The sequence below is a fragment of the Gopherus flavomarginatus genome, chromosome 4, assembly GCF_025201925.1.
Source record: "Gopherus flavomarginatus isolate rGopFla2 chromosome 4, rGopFla2.mat.asm, whole genome shotgun sequence".
NCBI lineage: Eukaryota > Metazoa > Chordata > Testudines > Testudinidae > Gopherus > Gopherus flavomarginatus.
In genome coordinates, this window is record NC_066620.1 from 114,055,437 (window position 1) to 114,078,053 (window position 22,617).

At 42.8% G+C, this 22,617-nt stretch overlaps 1 protein-coding gene and 1 long non-coding RNA gene across 4 annotated transcripts; one reads left to right on the forward strand and one right to left on the reverse strand.

Annotated features, from left to right (window-relative positions):
- Positions 1 to 7,704: 7,704 nt before the first annotated feature.
- Positions 7,705 to 13,139, reverse strand: LOC127049348 (uncharacterized). Its single transcript, XR_007773948.1, has 3 exons — positions 12,587 to 13,139; positions 8,781 to 8,924; positions 7,705 to 7,909 (listed from the first exon to the last, which is right to left on the reverse strand). It is a non-coding gene; the product is annotated as an uncharacterized LOC127049348 (long non-coding RNA).
- Positions 11,919 to 21,565, forward strand: LOC127049205 (serine/threonine-protein kinase Sgk1). 3 transcript variants are annotated; one of them, XM_050949763.1, is made up of 13 exons: positions 14,228 to 14,309; positions 14,932 to 15,541; positions 15,714 to 15,789; positions 16,217 to 16,292; positions 16,891 to 16,995; positions 17,540 to 17,623; positions 17,751 to 17,882; positions 18,149 to 18,261; positions 18,483 to 18,606; positions 18,951 to 19,046; positions 19,325 to 19,480; positions 19,586 to 19,675; positions 20,365 to 21,565. In XM_050949763.1, exons 2-13 carry the CDS (start codon positions 15,466 to 15,468, stop codon positions 20,530 to 20,532), a joined length of 1,296 nt encoding a protein of 431 aa, XP_050805720.1. In that variant the 5' UTR covers positions 14,228 to 14,309; positions 14,932 to 15,465; the 3' UTR covers positions 20,533 to 21,565. The 3 variants fall into 3 exon arrangements, with proteins under 3 accessions (XP_050805721.1, XP_050805722.1, XP_050805720.1); XM_050949764.1 differs by lacking the exons at positions 14,228 to 14,309; positions 14,932 to 15,541 and adding an exon at positions 11,919 to 12,450; XM_050949765.1 differs by lacking the exon at positions 14,932 to 15,541 and having other exon boundaries at positions 14,112 to 14,309.
- The last annotated feature ends 1,052 nt before the right edge of the window (positions 21,566 to 22,617 follow it).

The following is a 22,617-nucleotide window of genomic DNA, read 5'->3' on the forward strand; positions in this document are numbered from 1 at the left end:
AGTTCTGTCCTTGACTCCATGGGTCCTGCATTTCCTGGCAGAGTTTGCTAGCCTCAGATGCTCACTCTGACCCTCCACATAGCCCTTCTCTCTCTAGAGGCAAGGGTCACAGCTTACTGAGTCACTTTCATCATAAGCCAACAACAGAGGTAAGGAGAAACAATCCTTCCACACACAGTCTCTGTTGTCTCCCAGTCTCAGTGATTAATCAGGGAGGGGAGCGGGGAGCCTGGGTCCACCCTCTGCCGTTGTTCTTCGGCGGCAATTCAGCGGCAAGTCCTTTCCTCCGAGAGGGACTGAGGGACCCACCGCCGAATTTCCGCCGAAGAGTCGGATGTGCCGCCCCTCTCCCTTGCTGACAACCGGCAGCAATTTGGTGGCAGGTTCCTGAGTCCCTCTCGGAGGAAAGGACTTGCCACTGAATTGCCGCCGAATAAGGGATTGTCTGAGCCCCTCACATTCTGCACCCGAGGCAAGTGTCTCACTCGCCTTGCCCTCGTTATGGCACTGAACCCAATATCCAGCCAGGGGAGGATTCCTCCAGTGCAGGTATTGTGGAAGACAGCTATAAGGCTGCTCTCTCAGCACCCCCTTGCAAGCCCTGGCATGGGAACATACAGGGGGCGGGGGTGGGGCATGAAGGGAGTGTTGGGGGAGCACGGTGGCCCACAGGACGGCCAATGGAGGCTGCCATGACTGGCTCATATCGGGGTCTCCCAGGGCTCTCTAAGTTACCTCAGGGGCCTTTCCAAGGCACTGGACCAGCCCAGGGTCAGAAGAGTGCAAAGGTGGTTTAATGGTGCCTTAGCCCCTGTCTCATCCCTGGACTGTAGTATAATTTAGTGCCATCTACATAGAATGTGTTTTAACCATATCAATATATACTACCGTCTTGTAACTATGATACACAACATGGCAGTTTTGTAGTGCAATTGTCACTGTGCACAAGTCACAGTGATGTTTAATTTTACTTTCTAAATTAATCTACATAATCTGCAGTTTCAACTGGATATTGTATTCTATGGTATTCTTCACATCCTGTCCTCAGCTGTTGTGTAGTGTTGTTACATGCTCAAGGCCGGCTCTAGGCACCAGCATTCCAAGGACATGCTTGGGGCGGCACTTCTCAAGGGGTGGCACTCCATTTTTCCTTTTTTTTTTCTTTTTTTTTTTTTTTGCTTTGGTGGCAGCACTCCGGCTTTTTTTTTTTGCTTGGGGCAGCAAAAAACCTGGAGCTGACCCTGTACATGCTAATACTAACAACTGCATTTCACTCCAGAGAATGCCTTCCTTTCATTGATGAGGGAAGAAACAGTGAACCCAAGTCGTGAGGAACAAGGTGGTGAGGTAATATCTGTTATTGGACCAACTTCAGTTGGTGAGAGAGACAAGCTTTCAAGCTTACACAGAGCTCTTCTTCAGGTCTGGGAAATGTACACCTGTGTAAGCTGTGTAAGCTCAAAAGCTTGTTTCTGTCACCAACAGAATTTGGTCCAACAAAAGCATTATCTTACCCACCTTGCCTCTCTAATATCCTGAGACCCACATGGCTAGAACAACACTACATAACCCACATAGGAGAAGTTTCTTCCTATCCCTGTCAGAGATGAGTTGGGTTCTGAGGCCCTGCTATCATAATATCCCTTAATATTTAAAAACACTACGGCTGATAATTTTTTTCACATCTTAGCTCTTATTAAACATGAATTCTCTTTGCATCATAAGGATTAGAAAGAATTAAAAAAAACAGAGATGGGTGCTGCTAATTTTATCAGTGACTTCAGTATTCACAGTTTATGACATCACTACCCTCCAGTTAAAGTTTTGTAATTATATTTTCCCATTAACCTATCTCTAATGAATGAGATTAGTGATTCTTGCATCCCTACTGTACATGTAATAACCTTCTTAATTAATACAGGAGCATGAACAGAAGTGTTTTTATGTTAGTCTATGATTCAAGTCATCCGGCCAAAGGACTGCGAAAGTGCTCTAGTTGTGGTTGCAACATCTAAAGACAAACATTCCTCAAATAACTGAGGTGAATGCTCTGGGGATCGCATGATCGGAGATCTTTCATCAGCGTGACCTCAGACTGGCTGAAAGAATCAGAAGTACTGTGGATATTGTTCAGATGAAACAAACTGTGCTGATATGTATGTTTACAATAAGTATCTAGTAAAGGATCACGGCAGTACTTACATATGCTCACATGATTGCTTACAGATTCACATGAAACACTAAAGACTGGATGAAAATGGTTTGGAAGAAGGTTTTAAGGGATTTACCTATAGATAGGGTTGGGTTATTTCACTACCATTTATTACCAGTCTTCAAACAGATAAGGTATAGTCTAAAGCTGAAAACTACATAGGCAAATCTGTTACTTGTTTCCATTTGATTTTGTATGTTTTCACACTCTCATATCTCAGAAATAACCAAATAGAATTTTATCAAATTTTCCAAACAAATTCATTCGTGAGCTGATAATTTCTCACTCAAAGGGTAATTTTGTCAAAAGGTGTAAACCTTGAAATTAGAGATGGGTCAAAAGTGGAATCTGAATCTCCTTGAATTTTGAGGGCATAATGGGTTTTGATTCAGCAAGAGCCTGTTTTATTGTTCTGCTTTGGATGTTGCCATAATCTCATATCGTCAGCCATCTAGTTGGGAAGTTTAACATGGGAATGGGAGCCTTCATACTCTGCCACAGAACTGTCATTTGACTTTGAGCAAGTCATTTAATGTCTCTGTGCCTCAGTTTCCCCATCTTTGAAATGTATATACTAACACTTGACTTTGTAAAGGCCTTTGAGATCCTTGGATGAAAAACATCTGAGTGAAAATGGGATTAGCAGTATTCTGTAAAATTCTAATGAAACCTTCATCTGCATGAATTTCAAGCAAGTACATCATGCATCTGAATTGTGGATAGGTTTTGCCACCATTAACTCCCTGGAAGCCCATTTAACCAGTTGGTTTGGCTATTTCATATGTAAGTGTCTGGGACCAGAGTAGCCAGGACTCCTGAGTTCAACCCCTATTTTGCTGTGAGACCCTGAGCAATTTTCTTAACCACTCTATGTATCAGTTTTCACATCAGTAACTTGTGGTTAATAATGTTTACCTATATTTGTAAAATGCTTTGTGATCTCCAAATGGAAAGTGCTAAGATTATACTGCACCATTCCTAGGCATTCATTTGGCTGGCAATCAGGAACCTCCCCAGCATTTTAACAGTGAAGTTGTAGCCATATCAGTCCCAGGATATTAGAGAGATGAGGTGGGACAACAGAAATTGGTCCAAAAAAAGATATTACCTCACTCATCTTGTTTCTCTATCATTTTAACAGTCAATCTCTTCAGAAAACTATTCAGAACACTATTCAGATCAGCATGTAGCTGATTCTCATTACCACTTTCTGTCTAGCAAATTTTTCTTGAATAGAATATTCTACTGCTTTATTAAGCTGTAAGGTATGGAAGATCAATGAGTGATATTCAGCTAGCCAGAGCAGGGAAGGGTTATGTTCACCTCACCACAGATATATGGATTAGTGTCAAATTGAGGATGATGTATCAGTCACAGCATAGTCAGAAGTATTCCAGACCTGCTCTATCTAGTTCCTCCAATATAAATGTCTTCTGTAAAAACAAACAAACAAAAAAAAAGCACTACAGATTTTTTTGTGTGGTGGAGGAGAGGGAGAAACAACAATGAGGTGAATGTGTTGCAGAACTTTCAGCATTAATTCGGAGAGCGGCTTACTTTCAAATATGGGTTCTTGGTATCGGGTAAAGATGGTAACACATCCCTTATGTGTAAGGATAGTGGTATTATGCATGTTGTGTGCTTTGCACACTTATTAAGCAAGTTGGTCAATTACATGTCTGTAGGATGTCAGTGCTTTGTTAAACCATCCCGCTTTCCATACCTGAATGGGTGGGAAGTTTTGTGATAATCAAGCTTGAGAGCTAGGGGAAAGGGCTAAGGGCCCTCAGAAGCTAAGTTATTGGATTCAGAACAAAAGTAACTGGATGAAATTCTATGGCCTGTGTTATACAGGTCAGATTAGATGACCCAATGGTTCCTTTTGGTATTAAAATCTATGAATCTATGAAAGCTAAGGCCAGAATTTCCAAACTTGGATACCCAAGTTATGCACAAATCTATATTCGGGCATTTACGTAAAAGTAGCCTGGTTTCCAAGCGCCCACAGCTCCTATTAGAATCAATGAAAATCAGACAACTTTTATTTAGGTCTCCATTATTCTTTTTGTGTTTAGGTGTCAAACTTAACTAACCCAAGTTTGAACATCTTAGCCTAATTAAAGTTCTACAAAGAAAAATCCTCAGTAGTTAGTGCAAGAACAGGACAGAGGGTTAGAATCAGAAAGTAAAAGAAAGGAAGCCCACAGTACAGATTTGTATAGATCGATCTCTTTGTTTTTATATGTGTATATGAAACCTTTTTTGTTTTTCAGAAGTTTTAATTCTTTGTGGTGATAAAACAGCATGGAAAAAGCACTTGCTTGGCAATAGTGGTCTGCCATACTGTGAGTGATGGTGATGATATCAGTTAACAGTGCTATCTAAGTACTGAACATGATGGCAGGTAGGTGGTAAGGTTGTGTGAATGCACCATACTTCAGCTGTGGAGTTCAAGTCCTTCCTTGAGTCACAAGCAAAAAAAGCATTTGATGGCCTTATCCTTTATATTGCCTATGTATGTCATCATGGTTGGTAGTCCCTGTGAAGAAGCACAGTAGTAGATACATTGACAAGGCAAAAAGAACAAGAGTACTTGTGTCACCTTAGAGACTAACAAATTTATTTGAGCATAAGCTTTTGTGGGCTACAGACCACTTCATCGGATGCATGCAGTGGAAAATACAGTAGGAAGATATATATATACACAGAGAACATGAAATAATGGGTGTTACCATACACACTCTGATGAAGTGGGCTGTAGCCCATGAAAGCTTATGCTCAAATAAATTTATTAGTCTCTAAGGTGCCACAAGTACTCTTGTTCTTTTTGCGGATACAGACTAATACGGCTGCTACTCTGAAAATTGACAGGGAAGAAACTTGTATAGTAGCTGCCAGCAGTAGGCTTGCCTGAAGCTAGTCTCACTATCATTAACAATACATCACTCACAAAGCTTTTAACTGTGGCATGTGAGAAGTGTACTGTCTGAAGTCCAGAGGATCTTAGTTCAGACACTAGAAGAGAAAGAAGATGGCCTAGTAATCGAACCATCAGTCTGAGCCTCTAGAAACCTATGTTCAATTCCTGGTTCTGCTGCAGATTTCTTATCTGACCTTTGGCCCAGATTTTTAAAGGTATTTAGGCATTGCTGCACTCAGCATTGCAAAGGAGTCCAAATCTCATTTTTAAAGGGATTTAGGCATGAAGGAGTCAAAATCTCATTGTCAGACAATGGAACTTAGGTTTTTAAATGCTTCCCTACCTCACAGGAATGTTGTGTGGTGCTCGGATTTATTCTTGCTCTGTAAGTAGATAGACAGTAGGAAAAATCTTCCCAAAACTTGAGCTTCATCAGAATGTGCTACAATATGTTATAATGCCATAACCTTCATGTATGAAGCTTCTGGAATAGCCATATGTGATGCTGATACCAGTTTTGATAACTTCTTCTACCTATCTGAAGGGACTCCTTAGTGCCCACACAAGAATACATAGGTTGGCTACATTGTTTGATCCACTTGCCTGGGACAGAAGTAACACTCCTTCCTTCCTATACAACAGACCAAATTCCTCTGCTTTCAGTTACTCTAGTCTAAATCTGGAGAACCTGTTCTTGGTCACACTAATATATAACTGGAGTAACACCACTGAAGTCAATGGCCCAGTGTAACCAAAGGTATATCTACACTGCAATACAAGATCCGTGGCACAGCCATGGCTAGCCCAGGTCAGCTGACTCAAGCTCACAGGGCTTGGGCTGAGAGGCTGAAAATTGCAGTGTAGCTCTTTGGGCTTGGGCTGGAGCCCAGGCTCTGAAACCCTGCAAGGGGTGGGGATGGTTTCAGAGCTTCAGTTCCAGGCTGAGTCCAAATATCTCCACTGCAATTTCTAGCCAAGCAACCTGAGCCATTACAGTCCAAATCGGCTGACCCAGGCTCTGAGACTTGATGCTGCAGGTTTTTTTATTGCAGTGTAGATGTACCCCAAGAAGCAAAATTGATCTGTATTGTGGATCACTGGAAGGATATTCTGATAAATAAAATACTGTGTTTCATGTATTCATCATCTCCCTTCCTTCCTCTCAAATGGCCTGTTACTTTTCCTGAAAGAGAATCTTCTAGAAATTTCAAGGAATAAAAAAGTGACAAGTATAAGAGTAGAGAGCATCAAAAAGGGATAAATTCAGCCTGTCTTTTTTCCCATATTCTGCTAGAGACAGAGAAAATTCAAGGTGTACTGTCAAGTGAAGAGTCCGCTATATCTACCTCTAGCAAAAATTACTCTTCTTTCTCTGATTTGCTCACTAAGTCATTTAGTCAGAACTCAACTTCTGTGTTGCTAGAGGGCTTATAGGCCTAAAGGGATATCTTTCTTTTAAGATAACGCTATATAATAGCAATGATAGATTTTTGTGTGTACATAAAAGACACTGAGATACCATGGTAACAGACACCCTATGAAACCCTAGACTGGCAGATAAGCAGGTAGACAGACAAATAGACAGCTAGATTAGATTAGCTATCATTTGTATTTTAGCATATATGTATCAAGTGAAAGGTGAAAGAGAAACTTCTTTACCATCATAGCCCTGGCAGAAAAGGTCTAGCATACATCTCTGTTAATATTTTTCAAATGCAGTTGCTGATAAATATGAACAGAAAAACCTAAGTGTCAGATGTGCATAATTATACATGGTGCACTACTTATTCTTCAGAACATACTATATGTCAGTTGCTCATCTAAGGACTTGTCTATACTGGCAATTTACAGCACTGCAACTTTCTTGCTCAGGGTTGTGAAAAAATATCCCCCTGAGCACAGCAAAATTCAGCGCTATAAAGTGCCCCTCGTGGAGATGGTTTTTTTAGAGTGCTGTGAGAGCCCTCTTCCAACGTTGAGCCGTGACCACACAAGGCATGTTAAAGCACTGCCACATTGCCAGTGTAGACTAGCCCTTAGGCTGTGTTTGGACTAAGAGGAGAGGAAAGATAATTCTTGGCATAATTAAGAATCTTTATTTCTTCTGACCATCCTCCTTTTATCACCTGTCCATCTTTATACCCTTTTTGTCTCTTTACTATAGTAGTGGTCTTGAATTCTGCTAAGACTAACTTCTCCCCAACCACAGGCCATTATTATAGGGTCATAATGGGACTAATTTATTCAGATATCACTCGCCCAACCCACTTTTATTGGGGAGGGGAGGGGTGACATTAAGCAGATCAGGTTATACAGTAGTGTATAGACTTTTGTAATCCAGCCAGGGCAACTCATAGTAAACCATACAGAGTAGCTCTTTCTACAGCCCTCTCTTTCTTATTACTAGTGGGTGAATTATCAACAATAGTTTACCATCAGGGTAAAGCTCATCTATGCAGAAGACAGAACTTTCTAGTGAGCTAGTCTGAGACTGTGGAATGAACTACCTCCGGAACTAAGGAGGACAAACCTCATCATCTTGCACTTCAAATTCCAGGCACTGTTCCTCAACGTTATCTTCTCTAACATATACATATAGAAAGCAGCCTGTACATTTAAAAAAAATCCTACCAATACAAAACACTACATTGAATTCACAATTCTTCCCCCCGGGAAAAGATGGGAAAGAGAATGGCCCACGTGTGACAGACTTCATATCACTTTATGCACTACTGGAAGGCATTCACATACTGTGGTGACGAGGGCAGCATAACAACCTATATAGAATAGAATCAGTATACTGCAATTTAAATGAAAGTTAGAGACATCATTTAGCAGCTGTTTTAACTACAGGTCTGTGTATCTAAAAGGCTGTAATTTTTGACTGCTTTCTACAAAGAAGGGAATTGCTTTTCCCTCAATATGGCATTTCATCACTTTACGATTCTGTGAGTGTAATCCTTTGGCATTAGAGCCTCTTATTGACAGTGCAGTAAACATGCTCTGAGAGTAGCAGAAACGTGAAATAAAAAATAGACAAAATTTATGTTTGGTAGAACACAACACTGAAATCAATTGGTGGTGTTCCATCCAGTCAGCTCAATAGGAGTTTCAACCAATGACCTCTCTGTCAAAAAGATGTCCAGCACTCTTTTGACAGCATCCTAAATCTCCTGAGTTTAAACAGCTGTTGGGGTTATTATGAAAGCCATTATATAATCCTATCTATTTGCAGCAACTTGACATCATTTGCAGGGGGCAGCCTGAAGTGCTGGACTGAGTTTTGGTTGCTGCACGTGAAACTAAATTATAAGGGCAGAGATGAGAGCGTGTTCAGTAGGAACTTACAGTAAGCAGATTAAAACTTTCAGCTTTTACTTCAGAGAAGAGAGGGTAATAGAAGTGCAATCTCTGCTTGTAGTGTCCAGAGCCAATGATATTATTAATGTAATTGAAGATAAAGACAGACCAAGGCCTAGACTCTTATCTCTGTGCAGTTAACACATAGGGCATGATATTGCAAAAAATGTCTGCAGAATTTTGCACTGTCTCTGTCACAGAAGGCCAAACTATTCTAGGTACAGTTCAATGAAGCTGCTTAGAACCTAATAACAAAGGACATGATTCATCAAGGTAGACAGCACATACCTCATTTGAATCCCTTTCTGAACTGGGGCTTAAATGGTGAGGGAGTTGCACAGCAGTTCAAGGAGAGGAGAGGTCAATGTATTTACTAGCATCAATCCCAGGAGCCAAGTTGTCATATTGACTGGGTGGACGCTGTGAGCTTCCCTGGGAAAAGGGGAGTCAAAGACAGGATTACCATGACTAACCAGCATTAAGTAGTAGCTACATTAGGGGTAGGGGTGAAAGTAACTTAAAGGACCTACCAGGACGCCGGAGTCCTGAGCGGGGGCATGGCCTCAGTGGGAAGAGGTGGGGACTTTCAAGATTTAAAGGCCCTGGGGCTCCAGCTGTGGCTGGGAGCCCCAGGGCCCTTACATCACCCGGGAACTCCCAGCTGCAGAGGCAGCTGGGAGCCCCGGGGCTCAGGGGCGAATTAAAGGGCCCAGGGCTCCCCGCAGCGGCAGGAGCACTGGGCCCTTTAAATCCCTGCCCGACCCTGGCTGCCGAAGCTCCAGCGGGGATTTAAAGGCCCAGGGCTCCCTGCAGTGGCAGGAGCACTGGGCCCTTTAAATCCCCACCCATGCCTGGCTGCCGGAGCTCCGGCAGCGCTTTAAAGGGTCTGGCGCTACCTGCAGTGGCTAGAGCACTGGGTCCTTTAAATCCCCTCCCATGCCCAGCTGCCGGAGCTCTGGCAGGGATTTAAAGGGCCCGGGGCTCCCTGCAGCGGCTGGAGCCCCGGGCCCTTTAAATCACCTCTGCGGAAGCCAGTCCAGTCCGGCACGGCGTACTGGATCTTGTCGGTACGCTGTGCTGGACCGTACCAGCTTACTTTCACCTCTGATTAGGGGAAACAGCCCTCTAAATAGTGAGCATCCTCTAAGGCAGGGGGATCTCATGACAAAATTTTTGGTGGCCTCAGAGTGCAGCCACCAACTTTTGCTGGTTAGGCAGACAAGGTGCATACAGGAGCAATAGGAAGAGTAGAAGCTACTGCTTCATCCCTCACCCCCGTCACTGCCTAGGATATTGTCGTGGCCACAAAAAAGTTGCTGGTGGCCACATATGGCCACCACAGTGGCTGCATTGGAAAAATGCTGCTCTAAGGTGAGAAACCTATATAGCTTCCATATATGCTTCCAACAGCTGCAGAGGATGCTTTCATGTGCATAGGTCCCTTGTCCAAAGCCAGGAAACAGTTCTTGTTTAAATGTAAATTGTGTGTTCATTCAATGGAACAAATTGCATCACATTCTTATTGTATTTAAATTGTGCACCAGTTAAGCTATGTAATAGTGGGATGCTATCACTGTTACCCTTGTCCTCTGCTTCCTTCTCCCTTCTATTGATTGCTAAACCTATTTGTTATGCCTTCTTTTCAAATAAGATTACAATCACTTTAGAGACTGTGTCTTGCTATATGTTTTAGAGAGCTCAGTACAATGAGGTCCCAGTCCTGATCCTCACCTTTAGGCATGACAATAACAACAACAATATTCCTTTGACACTTTGACATGAGATACACTTATTTGAAAAGTCCTGTTTTATGACGTGCTTATAATATTACAGTCAAATCAAATCAATTGTATTTCTTCTGTTAATTAAGTAATCCATTTCTTTTTATCTGACAATTCTGCAAATACGAAAACATTAGCACCTTACTCATTAAAATGAATATTGTATTAGTTCAGGAGTCTTAATTCACTATTTGTCATGAGCTTTCAGGCCCTCGGATGGAAGTGATATATAAGTGTAAGGCATTATTATTTTTATTTGTCTCTTTTGCATTATCTAGTTTGTAGCAAGTACCTTCCTACACAGCAACTATCCACCCAGCCACCCACCCAGCCTGGTCCGTGCTAGGTGAATCAGGCTTGCAGGGCCATGGCTGCAAGGTGGGAGAGCCCCAGATCTCAGGCTGCAGCCCAAGCCTGGAAGTCTACATAGCAATGAAACAGCCCCGCAGCCCGAGCCCCGGAAGCCTGAGTTGGCTGGCACGGGCTAGATGCAGGTTTTTCTTTGCTGTGTAGACATATCCTGAGGCTCAAAAACCAGAAGAGAAACAAAAGGAACTGTACAGTTACTTTTAAAAAATCTTATGATTCCTAAATCAATCTCAGGATTTTACAGGTACCAGACTACTGATTTTTGACTGCCTGGGTTGGGAATGCTGTGTAAATTATAAAAAATAATAATTCCTCTCATATAGGTGACTGTGCATATTCCTACATACAGTTCAAGACTTTTGTGATGGAAATATAATTTTAAAATAGGTATAGGCAGAAGATTAGACATCTTTTAAAATGAGGAAAGGATTAATTGTGTTGGAAACTAAATATAGGGACATGTCTATCTTGTATTATTATATTGGACCCATCACTATGCCATCTGAGCAGGGGGCCTGGCAATCTGTTGATTTTGTTTCTCTATGAGTTATTTTCCTTTGAGATTAAGCCAAAATTGAAGACACGGTAAAAATCAGTGCATGATAGACAACTCTAAACCTTCACTGAGACCTCAATGAAAACGATCTACTAAATAAAGAGAAACAAATGTGTCTCTTCCTCGGCTTTAAGGAATACGGCTTCCCATTTCGAAAGTCTGCCATATTACATGTACAGATTACCATTGGGGATTGATTATAGCAGTATTTAAAAATCCCACACTAGCCATGCTGTATGGTTTTTCTTCCACGGGAGAAAGCATGATCGCCCCCTACTGGCCATATGCCAATAACGCCGCGAAGCAATTGTGCTAAAGAACACGCTGGCGACTCTGTCTGCAGACGGGGGGCATGTGCCTATTATGTGCGTAGGGAGAGGCAGCGAGGGAGGAAAAGACACCTCAATAGGCTACAACCGGGCAACAGACATGGGGGGAGAGAGAGCCCGATATATCTCTCCCTTTCCTGTTCGGAAGTATTTAGATGCCAGGATTGGACAGGGGGCGCCTGTTCCATCCGTCCGCTATCCGGTGGGCAGGGAACGCCAGTCTCAACAACTCCACTCTGTTCTTTTAAACAATAAGCCCAGGAGCCCATCTGTCTCCTCCTGCTGCAGAAAGAGGATGGAAGTGGGGGGGAGGGAGGTGTCCCACCAAGCCAAAGAGCCTGGCCCCTGTTCCTTTTCCGTCCCGACAGCTAACACGACGGCGACTCCTCTTCTTTACTCTTTGATCGTTTTGACAGGCAGCCAACAGGCAAACAGTGGAGGGCGGGCAGCAAACCCTAGCCCCTTGGACACGGAGCTTGTGTGTGCTTTCTGCGGGCTGCGGGGCTGGCCGCAGGGAATTCGCTCCGGGTGACTGCTGCTGACAGGTCAATTACAGCAGAAGACCTGCATTTCTAGTTGCCGCACTGGTTTGTAATAAACTGGTGTTTACTGTAACTCTCAGGGTTGTGTTGCAACGGGGCAGAGTGTACGGCGTGGCCAATGTTGAACTCTACTGATCTGTATGTAAATCACCTTGAATATGGGGTTCATAAACTGGGCAGTGCCATCGAGCAAAATCAGCCGCTACTTTCTCACCACTTCCCTTCAGCTCCAGGCCGGCCAAGCAGGGAGGTTATTCGGGATTATAGCAATACATAAGAACCCAGCCAGAGCATCAGAGCCCTGTTTCAAACCTACTGTGGTGGGATCTTAAGAGGGGGAGAGTGAAATGAGAGGCAAAGAAGAGAAGGCTTCATTAAGAGGTTGGTTTAATTTTAAAATTGTTACAATCTCGCTCTGGCTTGTCTAATGAGAAGAAATCTTTACTGGTAACAATTACATTCCTGGTTGGGAGCAGCGGAGGCTGAGTACCTGACATTTGATAAAGACTTTAATTACCTTTTCACGAAAAGAGGAAGAAGACCTGAAAACCAGGGTGGGACAACAGTGACCGAACCGAGACTGCAATTCCAGCTTTGTTGCTCTTCCACTGGGGTGGCGTGAGGCCGGGGTCTGCGGGGAACCAGTGAGAGAGCAGTGTTGACAACGGGTGTTTGCAAGCGAGTGGCTGCTGCAGCCAAGCAGGAAGAGGGGGAAGGCTCTCGAGAGCTGCGGTGCAGCCAGGACAGGCTTGACAAGAGACCCTGGCAGAGGTGTCTCAGGGAAAGCCGGTGTGGGCGCTGGGGTGGGGCAAGGATGGGGCAGGGGGACTGGGAGGGGGTGCTGCGGGGTGCAGCAATGGCATGTGGCGGAAGGAATGCTTCTCCGCCGCGTTAGCAAACAATTGGCACTTGCGATGTTGCCTTGCTCGGATTAGTCCAGAAGAGGCGGTTTTGCAACGCAGCTAGGCAAAGCAAGGAGTGGAAGAAACCGGAGCTCGGAGGAACTGAACAGAACTGCCCCAGCTCTGCGACCCCGCCTTTCCCCAAAGCCAGCTGTGACTTTGGCGTGACTGTTCCCTCTCGTTCCGAAAGCTCTTTACACGCTAGGAGAGGAGACCCAATTTCAGGTTCCCAGATCTGTCTGGGGAAGGGTGTGGGGAGCCTTCCTAGAGACACGTGAGGCTGGGGAGCCGGCCGGCAGCAATTCCTTTATTCTCTGCCTTCAAACTTCTTATCCAGCACTGTGCTGTCTTTGAAAGACTTGCCGCGTATGGATGGCGCAATTTCCCACCCCGGGCCATTCATATTACCATTACCTCTCAACTCTCTTTAAACCGAATTGCAGTCTCAGAGCAGCATAGAACTGCATAACTTGATTTGATGTAACCCTTCGCCCCCCCTTGCTTGGTGCTGGTGCCTGTCTCTTAGAGAGTACTTAGAGACATGAATCAAAGAGCTGTAGGGGCATGCCGGCCAATGGTGATGTGTGTGTGTGTGGGGGGGAGGATGCGCACAGGGGGGCAAAATAATGGGGGTGCATGTTGCAGCTTACTCATATTACAAGCTGAAGTTCCTGTACAAAGAAGCCTGCTGCGATGGAAAGTCCCACACGCCTCTGATGCGCGGTATAACTTGACGGGGGTGCGGGGATTTCATAATTTTGAGGACACTTCTTCAAAACTGCAATGAATGAACTGCATAGGGATGTGGCCCGCCGCAGCTAGCCCTGAAACGGAGCTCCCTTCCCCCCCACGCTTTCCCTACCCCGCAAGACCGTCAGTCACCCTCTCAAGTGCACCCAGCACCCCCTAGCAAACTGTATGTGTACCTCCATGAGCTCCACACCCCTGCCCTCCTTTCCCTTCTTCCCCCCTCCTCTCCCTAGCCCTAGGGGGTTGCGTGTTTCGTTGGTTGTTTCCCTCGGCGGCCCAAAGCATTAAAAAGCATTTTCTGTAACGTCCCGGCCGGGATCCGGGCAATGTACACAAGGGGCATGTGTTTGTTCTCCTGAAAGCCGGGCAGGAAATCTTGTTCTCCTGAGTCATTGCGGCTCCTTCATGGAAACGTCAGGGTTTCTTATCGCCCTTCATCCCAGGCAGCAGCTCAAACTGCTGCTGCTGTCGAAAGACATTCTCCTCCGCACAGGGCAAAACAAGCCGCAGTCCCATACCGAAAAACAGCTCAGGCTGGAGGAGCTGACCGCGCAGGAGAAAGGGAGTTTTTGCTTCTAACTGGGCTTGGTAAGAAGCTCCGATCCTTCCCCTTTCAATGTGTTGCTGTAACTAGGGGTGGGACGGGGATTAGTTACATGAGCGGTGCATCCAGGTGGCTCTCCCCATTAATCGGATGATGTGACCCGAGTGACATAGAATGACAACAGCTGACTGATCTCCAGCCATAGAGACAAAGGGCCACTTTGAAGTTGTTTGCTTTGAGCAATGAGGTGCCAACAGTTGCAAGCTGTGGACAGGGACATTCCTTTGCCTCCCCCTATTGAAATGCATTGGGCGCAGAGCAACAGATGTGAGCCACAAGTATCCGCTGACTCAAACGGTTCACTTGCCGAACTTTCTGAAGAGAAAAACAAACGGGGCAGGGCATAACACATAGTAACTTTGTTCCAGTAACTTGATTTAGTTGGGGTTTGGTCCTGCTTTGAGCAAGGGGTTGGACTAGATGACCCCCCACCCCAGGTCCCTTCCAACCCTGATATTCTATGATGGTACCGAGATGCAGTCCCCAGAGCTAGCTAGCGTGCATGCTTTGTAACTGAAGAAAGCCATAGAAAAGCTAGGTCTGGAACACCAACGTTTTGCATCCTTTTTAAAGCTGCTAACTTCTCATTTTTGTCACAATTCAAAGCCTCATGGAAATGGATGCAGGAGAAAAGGGACAGGCACCTGGTGCTGCGCCGTTCGAGCCAGCCCGGTGCATGCTTGTATTTGTGTGTGCAGCGGAGTGGAAGAATACCCGCCGCTTTCCCCCTGGGGCTGTGCGCTTTATTGTACTGCATGGCGATGCACACCCCTGGAATGCCGCCGCGTCCGGGCCCCCGCTGCAGAGCGTTGTGCTTCCTGCCGGCCGGCTCCTTCCTCCGCTCTTTCGAACGTCAAAGAAGCGAGGCCGGGCGGGGCAGCGCCAGAGGCCGGGCGCCAGCTGAACGAGTCAAAGCAGTTCTGGGCGCCTGGAAGCCAGACTCACTCTTCCGCATTGTTGTTCTTAGTTGGCTCCTCCCTCTCCTCCCCCCTCGGCGAGGTCTCTATATAAACCCCTTCAGCGAGCCCGGTAGCAGAATTGCATTGATCAGTGGCTGCACGTACAGCAGCTCAGGCTCCCCTGGACTAACTCATTCATCAGCTTGGATTATTCTTCACTGACCCACATTTTAGCTCCGAAATGACAGTTAGAGCCGAAGCTTCTGGACCCACATTAACGTATTCCAAGATGAGGGGAGTTGTTGCAATACTCATCGGTGAGTCTGAAGAAGAAAGATGGGGTGATCATGTCTCTCCTCTGGGGGTACAGATATTTTGGACGGCATCGTTACTTTGAACCGGAAAGTCAGAACAAAGTATCTGATTCTCTTTTTTTTCAAAACGACGTTTTGGGATATCCTATCGTAACGCTTTTCTTTTTATTTGCAGCTTTCATGAAACAGAGGCGAATGGGTCTAAATGACTTCATTCAAAAAATAGCCACCAACTCCTACCCGTGCAAGCAGTAAGTAGCAGCAGTTTTGTACATATCGATCTGAAAATCGATACTTGCATTTTAATGATGGAAAGATTTATGTATTATTGTCACAACAGAATTTTGTTCTTATAATATTATTAGTTATATAACAGACTTTACCTAGTTTAGTTAGCATAGATAAAACCAGAGAGCATGGGGTTATTTTTAGTTTCTAAAGACCCACCCATCCTATCGCTCACCTTTAAGTACAGAACAAACAGTTTGTGTTTTTGCAAAAGTTTGTTCCTTTTTCCTGTTTCATTTTAGTTCTGAAATGAATAGACAGTCTCTAGTAGTCTGCCAAACTGAAACTTATTCTTGATAAGTAGAATGGTTGCATGCCCCCTAGAGGTGAGATGTATCTGCCTGTTGCACAGGTCAGCTGTTCAAATAATATACTCTCTAATCTTTGCAGCCCTGAAGTTCAGTCTATTTTGAAGATCTCCCAGCCTGAAGAGCCTGAACTTATGAATGCTAATCCTTCCCCTCCAGTAAGTAGTCTTCATTGTGTGAAGTATCAGAGGGGTAGCTGTGTGAGTCTGGATCTGTAAAAAGTGACAGAGTCCTTTGGCACCTTATAGACCAATACTTCTGTTAGTCTATAAGGTGCCACAGGACTCTTTGTCACTTTTCATTGTGTGAATCATTTTCAGTAATAGAAACATGTTTAAAAATAGCTTTTCTGTGAATTAGCAATGTAACGTGTCCCTTTTAGTTCAGTTCACAGTGCAGTAATGTAACTTCAAAAGGGAGTTACCAATTTAGAATAAAACCCTTACCTTTTCTGTATGAAAAAAGTCCATGCTTTTAAAATATGTTATTTCATATCAGCTAAATATGGAAAGCAGCCAAGTGCTCAATGAGATTTTAAAGTAAGGCACATAGTTCTCATAATTTGTCTTTTGAGGTGGTTCAAAAACAGTTTAATGTAATCTGATGCTAACTTTTGGGGAAAAGGACATAGACTTTATTTAATGTACCCATCTAAAGTTTTATCTTGAAATCCATGATTAGATTTATATAAAAACTCTTTGTGGTCAAGAATTTCCAATAAACATCTTTTAACAAATGTATTTTGTAAAATTACAGGCCAGCCCATCACAGCAGATCAATCTTGGTCCATCATCCAACCCACATGCCACACCATCAGATTTTCATTTCTTAAAGGTTATTGGAAAAGGAAGTTTTGGAAAGGTACGTTTTACTTCTTTCCACCTTAATTTGGTCAGTTAGCTGCTATTGCATTGCATGCAATTGTTTAAGGGATGGGGTTACAGCCAGTCTGCTTTAGTAACAAGAGTGTCAAAATTTCTACATATGTTCTCCCAGTACTTTACTGTCAGGAGGGTACTTCACAGCTTTGAGGAAGTTGCTTGCCCTGAAGGGAATAGGTGGGGCAGAGTGCTTTAGTTAAGGAGAGCAAGTGCAAGGATGATTAATTGGGGTTGATCCTTTATGCAGGAGTGGGGGTAGGGTAGTTTTTGAAACCAGGAGAATCAGCCATAAAAAAAACAAACAAAACCTTTGAAGTTGATATGCACGGCTTTTCTGGCTGGCATTTTGCTGATAATGCTGGATGTTGCTAGCAAAATGCTTCCACATGCAGCTCATAGCATAGAGTGGTAATAGCACTCAGTGGTAGCATAAAGGGCTTTGGATATAGTCTCACCCAGCTGTGTTTATATTCTGTTCGGTATTCCAACATATTTAAAGTAATGGGATTTTTAACCACTTTCAGGTTCTCCTTGCAAGGCATAAGGCAGAAGAAGAATTCTATGCTGTTAAAGTACTGCAGAAGAAAGCAATCCTGAAAAAGAAGGAGGTAAGTATTGCCTTGTTCACAATACAGCAATGCCGCTACCAAATTTAGTTAATTACTACAAGTTAGCAAACTTTGTAACTAAATACTGATTTCCTCCCCCCCCCCCCCCCCCCACCCCCATTTCTAGGAGAAACACATAATGTCAGAGCGCAATGTCCTGCTGAAAAATGTGAAACACCCTTTCCTGGTTGGGCTCCACTTTTCTTTCCAGACTGCAGACAAATTGTATTTTGTCCTTGACTACATCAATGGTGGAGAGGTAAGCCGTAAGAGAATGAAATAATTCCTAACATGTGCATAGTGGTATTATAGATCTTTCTTTTTTTAAAAAATGAAAAAAAAAAGTTCCAAGGGGAAAAGTTATTAGATTTAGCATCGTCTGCCTGCCAGGTTTCAAACTGCTAGAGGATCATTAGGCCATTTCCTGCTATTGTTCTTTTTAGCTATATATGTCAAGTCTAATTAAATGCATTGTTAACCGGCTTTGGCACCATTTACAGAACTTGTTCTTTCTGTCTCCTGTAGTTATTCTACCATCTCCAGAGGGAACGTTGCTTCCTGGAGCCAAGAGCACGGTTTTATGCTGCTGAAATAGCCAGTGCACTGGGTTACTTGCACTCTCTGAACATAGTTTATCGGTAAGCAATGTGTAATTCGGCTTAGGCATGATTATAAATGTGCATATTTTGTACCTTATCTGTGGAAAGTAGATTTCAATATATATTAGTTTAAAACATCTAGTTTCAAAATACTTTATCTGAATTTAAAGGCTTGCAAAATCTATAGACATGCTCACAAAATACTAAGAATATTTTTTAACCGAGAAGAACTAACATTTCTGTTAATTCTGTTGCTACAGGGACTTGAAGCCAGAGAACATCTTGCTAGATTCTCAGGGGCATATTATCTTGACTGACTTTGGACTCTGCAAAGAGAACATAGAACACAATGGCACTACCTCCACGTTTTGTGGCACACCTGAGGTATGCTTAGTTCTGATTTCTGAAATGGTTGATGTTTGTCTATAAACTGTATGATAAGAGTAGATGAAGCAACAGGAAATATGCACACCTGATGGAGAGTTACAATGGAATAGATAAGTGGGAGAAAGTAAGATCCTTAAAATGATAGCTTTCTGGTGAAGAATGATCCCTATGCAATGGGAACTGCTCTCAAGCTAGCTGTTGTGTATATAAATGACATTTTACCTATAGGAGGCTTTTCTTGCAGTTCAAGAACATAGGTTTGTTTGGTGTGGTTTTAGTTTCTGTCTTAAGATTCTTCTGCCTCTGGCTAATATTATGGTTCTGGTTCTTCTATTTAACAGTACCTTGCTCCTGAAGTTCTTCATAAGCAGCCCTACGACAGGACTGTTGATTGGTGGTGCCTTGGAGCAGTTTTGTATGAGATGCTTTATGGACTGGTAAGTAACAGATATTTTAGTTGCCCGTGTATAGCTTTCTGTAGTTCTTACAGGAAAACATTTTTATACTTATTACCTATACTTGTGGCTTCAGTTAAGATGATGACCCGACCAATGTCCTCTGCTGCCCTCATCCTCATTGAGAATTCTGTGTATGGATTAAGGGCAGCACGTGGCATTAAGATAACAATAGCTTGTGGTATTACAGTAGAATGCATATATGTGTAATTTTATTAAGCACTTATAGACTTATTTACCTTTTTATTTCTTTCTCACAGCCCCCCTTCTACAGCAGGAACACAGCAGAAATGTATGACAATATCTTGAACAAACCCCTGCAATTGAAACCAAATATTACCAATTCTGCTAGACACCTTCTGGAAGGCCTGTTACAAAAGGATAGGACAAAGAGAGTTGGTGCTAAGGAGGACTTTGTAAGTGCAACTTTATAGTTACTGTGTATGGTATAAGAAATAATTAGATCACACCACTCTTATTCAATTACTCTTGTCTGAATTAATCTAATTTTTCTTTAACAGATGGAGATTAAGAATCACATCTTCTTCTCCCCAATTAACTGGGATGATCTCATTAATAAGAAGATTACACCTCCTTTTAACCCAAATGTGGTAAGTATCACATCTAATTATAGAATGTAGAGAGGGCTTTTTGCCTCTTACATCAGGGTGTGGCCCAAAGGCCATCTGCAGCTGGCTAAACTGTAGTTATACTTTTTTGCTCTAACTAAAAATCTATTGTTTTTCTCCTTATCCCCTTTAAATAGTTGGATAGTAAAATCTAGCACTTAGGTTGGCTCTACATAAACATTGGTTATTCTCAAACACACTTGTGAACTCACTACTGACTGATTTTATAAATGGGGAAACTAAGACGAAATTAAATAACTGCCCCAAAACAGAATTTCTGTTTTGTCAAATTACAATATTAATTATTTAGATAAAGCTTTTTGATTAAATGTGGTCTACTACTGCCAGTTGCCAAGGCACCCCTGCATAAACTGCAGTATAAGAGAGTGGAGTGATTATTTTGTTTTGCTTTTATTGCATGGAGCTAGTTGGAGGGCAATATACTGAAAATGAATCAGCTTGTTTTTAGTGAGACCATATGCAGCAAGATGCAAAAAAAAATCAATCAATCTAAAATTGGCCAAGCATGTTAAACAGTGAGTCTGAGGTGATAACACTGTGAGTCCCTTACAAGAGTTTTCACATTTTGAAGTGATCTGTGAAATCATGAAAAAAATGGAGATTGGGGACTAAACATTCCTTTTCTTTTTATTTTTTTTTATTTTCCACAGAGTGGTCCGAGTGATCTGCGACACTTTGACCCCGAGTTTACAGATGAGCCCGTCCCCAACTCCATTGGCCAATCTTCAGACAATATCCTCATTACTGCTAGTGCCCAGGAAGCTGCTGAAGCCTTTCTGGGCTTTTCATATGCCCCACCCATGGATTCTTTCCTGTGAACATTTGTTTTCCTTTCTTCTTGGTTTTTAATTATTATATTGGCCTTCTGGCTGAGCTGCCAGTTGACCAGTCATCTTGAAACAGAATTTGCACATCTCCACCATGGCAGCTTTGCAACCTTAATTTCAACTACACTGTTTGCTGGAAGCTTTTTTTTGAACAGCACATAACACCTCTAAATAAGCTTACAAGCATTTTGATTTGTTCTTCCCCCAAAGTGGTGCTATCTCCTTGGCAAAGAACATTAGAAGTGACTGTTGCCATAGCCTGCTATGGTAGATTGTAGGAATAATAACCTGCTGTTTGGAAATAATGTTCTGAAAAGCCTTGCCTGAAGACCTGGATGTGATGAGGACTTTATGAAATGTGCCTTTTTTTCTGATGAGATCAAGTTAAGCTCCAAACTTTTCCTGTTGCAGAGTGTTTTGCAATTGAGTTATGTGGGTTTACTATGTGAACAAATGGTATGAGTGTGATATGCATACTACAGAGGGACTTAGTTTAAAGCATCAGTGTGACACTTGCAGGACACTACAATGTGGGGCATTGTTTGTTTCTTCCATATTTGGAAGATAATTAAGTGTAGAATTTGATTTTGTTTTGTAAATATACAGTTAACTAAAATTATTGAAATGGGCTCACAATTAATTATATCCAAATGCTTGAAGAAAGCATTGCTGCTATGAAAAGTTTCTATTTTTAGAAAGGTTTTTATGGACCAAAATGCCCCAGCTGCAGTTGGTCAAAGCTGTTGGTTTATTTCTTGTTTGTTTTTTTTAAAAATTGTCATCTGTACAGTGGGCATTATTGCGGGGGTGGGTGGGTGGGTGAGGGAGTGTTGCATTGTATGTATTGTAAAAAAAAAAAAGTCTGTACATTCAGTTGAAACTCTAGATGTATATTTAAACTTACAGCCTGGCTTGTAATGTACACCATCATTGTAATGTAATTAACATGGTTTATGTACTTTTTTTTTTTTTTTTGGTGACCGAACCCATTGGTTTGCAGTAAAATCTTGAACATTTCTGTAAACTGTCAGGTTGTTTCATTTAAAAAACCACCTTTTTCCATCACAAATTCAGTCAAGTTTGTGCTTTTTCAAGGGTTTAAAAAGCAAATCCAAACTATTTTTTATCTTTAGTCTAGACTAGGCCTTAGCTATAGTAAAAATTAAATTTAAGTTACACTAGCATAACTTTTGATTAGGGATGTGATTTCTGATAACAGTCCTTGTGTGGATGCAGTTAGACCAGTATAAACGTGCCTTACCTGTATATTCTTCCCCTGTGGGAATAGCTATACTGTTACAAGCACTCCTACACCAGTACACTTAGTGTTTGTGTATACTAGAAAGTTGTCTCACTTTAGCAGTACAATGGTTAGGTCTCAGTGGTTGTACTGCTAAAGTGAGAACTTTCTAGTATACACAAACACTAAGTATAATTACTATGGGAGATGGTGCCTGATGCTGAGGGGGTTTGTTCTGGCCTCAATCCTTTCTAATGCCCTTTCATAGACACTTTCTGGGTTCATCTACACTACAAAATCAGTACTAGCATTACAACAGCAAAGCTGTACTTGGGCCAAAGCACTAGTGTAGATAGGGCTCAGGTATTTTACCACCCTGTAATGGAAACATAGGGTAGATTTTCATGATTCATTTAGTTAAACACTTCAGCCCTGCTTACATCAATGCTACTGCCCCTCGGGGTGGTTGCCTAAGTGTGTTTGTTCTGTACTGATTTTTCTAGTGTAGTCAGACAAGGCCTAGGTCAATTGGCAGGTAGACTTTTCTCCTGGAGCAAACTCAACTGAACAAGTATTTAATTTCTGGGGTGGGAACATGTCTGAAACTGAGCTGAACAACATGAGCTCATGCCACTGAATGAGGCTCAGGTCTCAAAGCAACAGTGTTTTGACTTTCAGTAGAAGAAATTTTAAGGAAACTCTCAGGTCCAAACTCAGCTTCCATTTCTGCACATAAGCAATAGGTGGTGTGAGCCTGTGAGGTACTGAACATCTGTGTTTTATTCACTGTTGTCACCCCCCATTGACTTCAACAGGTGGTGGTGCTCAGCACCTCA

Coding starts and splice junctions, on each gene's coding strand:
- LOC127049205 (XM_050949763.1), top strand. CDS start 15,466: ATGACAGTTAGAGCCGAAGCTTCTGGACCCACATTAACGTATTCCAAG. Junction 19,047..19,324: donor ATGAGATGCTTTATGGACTG/GTAAGTAACAGA, acceptor TCTTTCTCACAG/CCCCCCTTCTACAGCAGGAA. Junction 19,676..20,364: donor CTCCTTTTAACCCAAATGTG/GTAAGTATCACA, acceptor TATTTTCCACAG/AGTGGTCCGAGTGATCTGCG.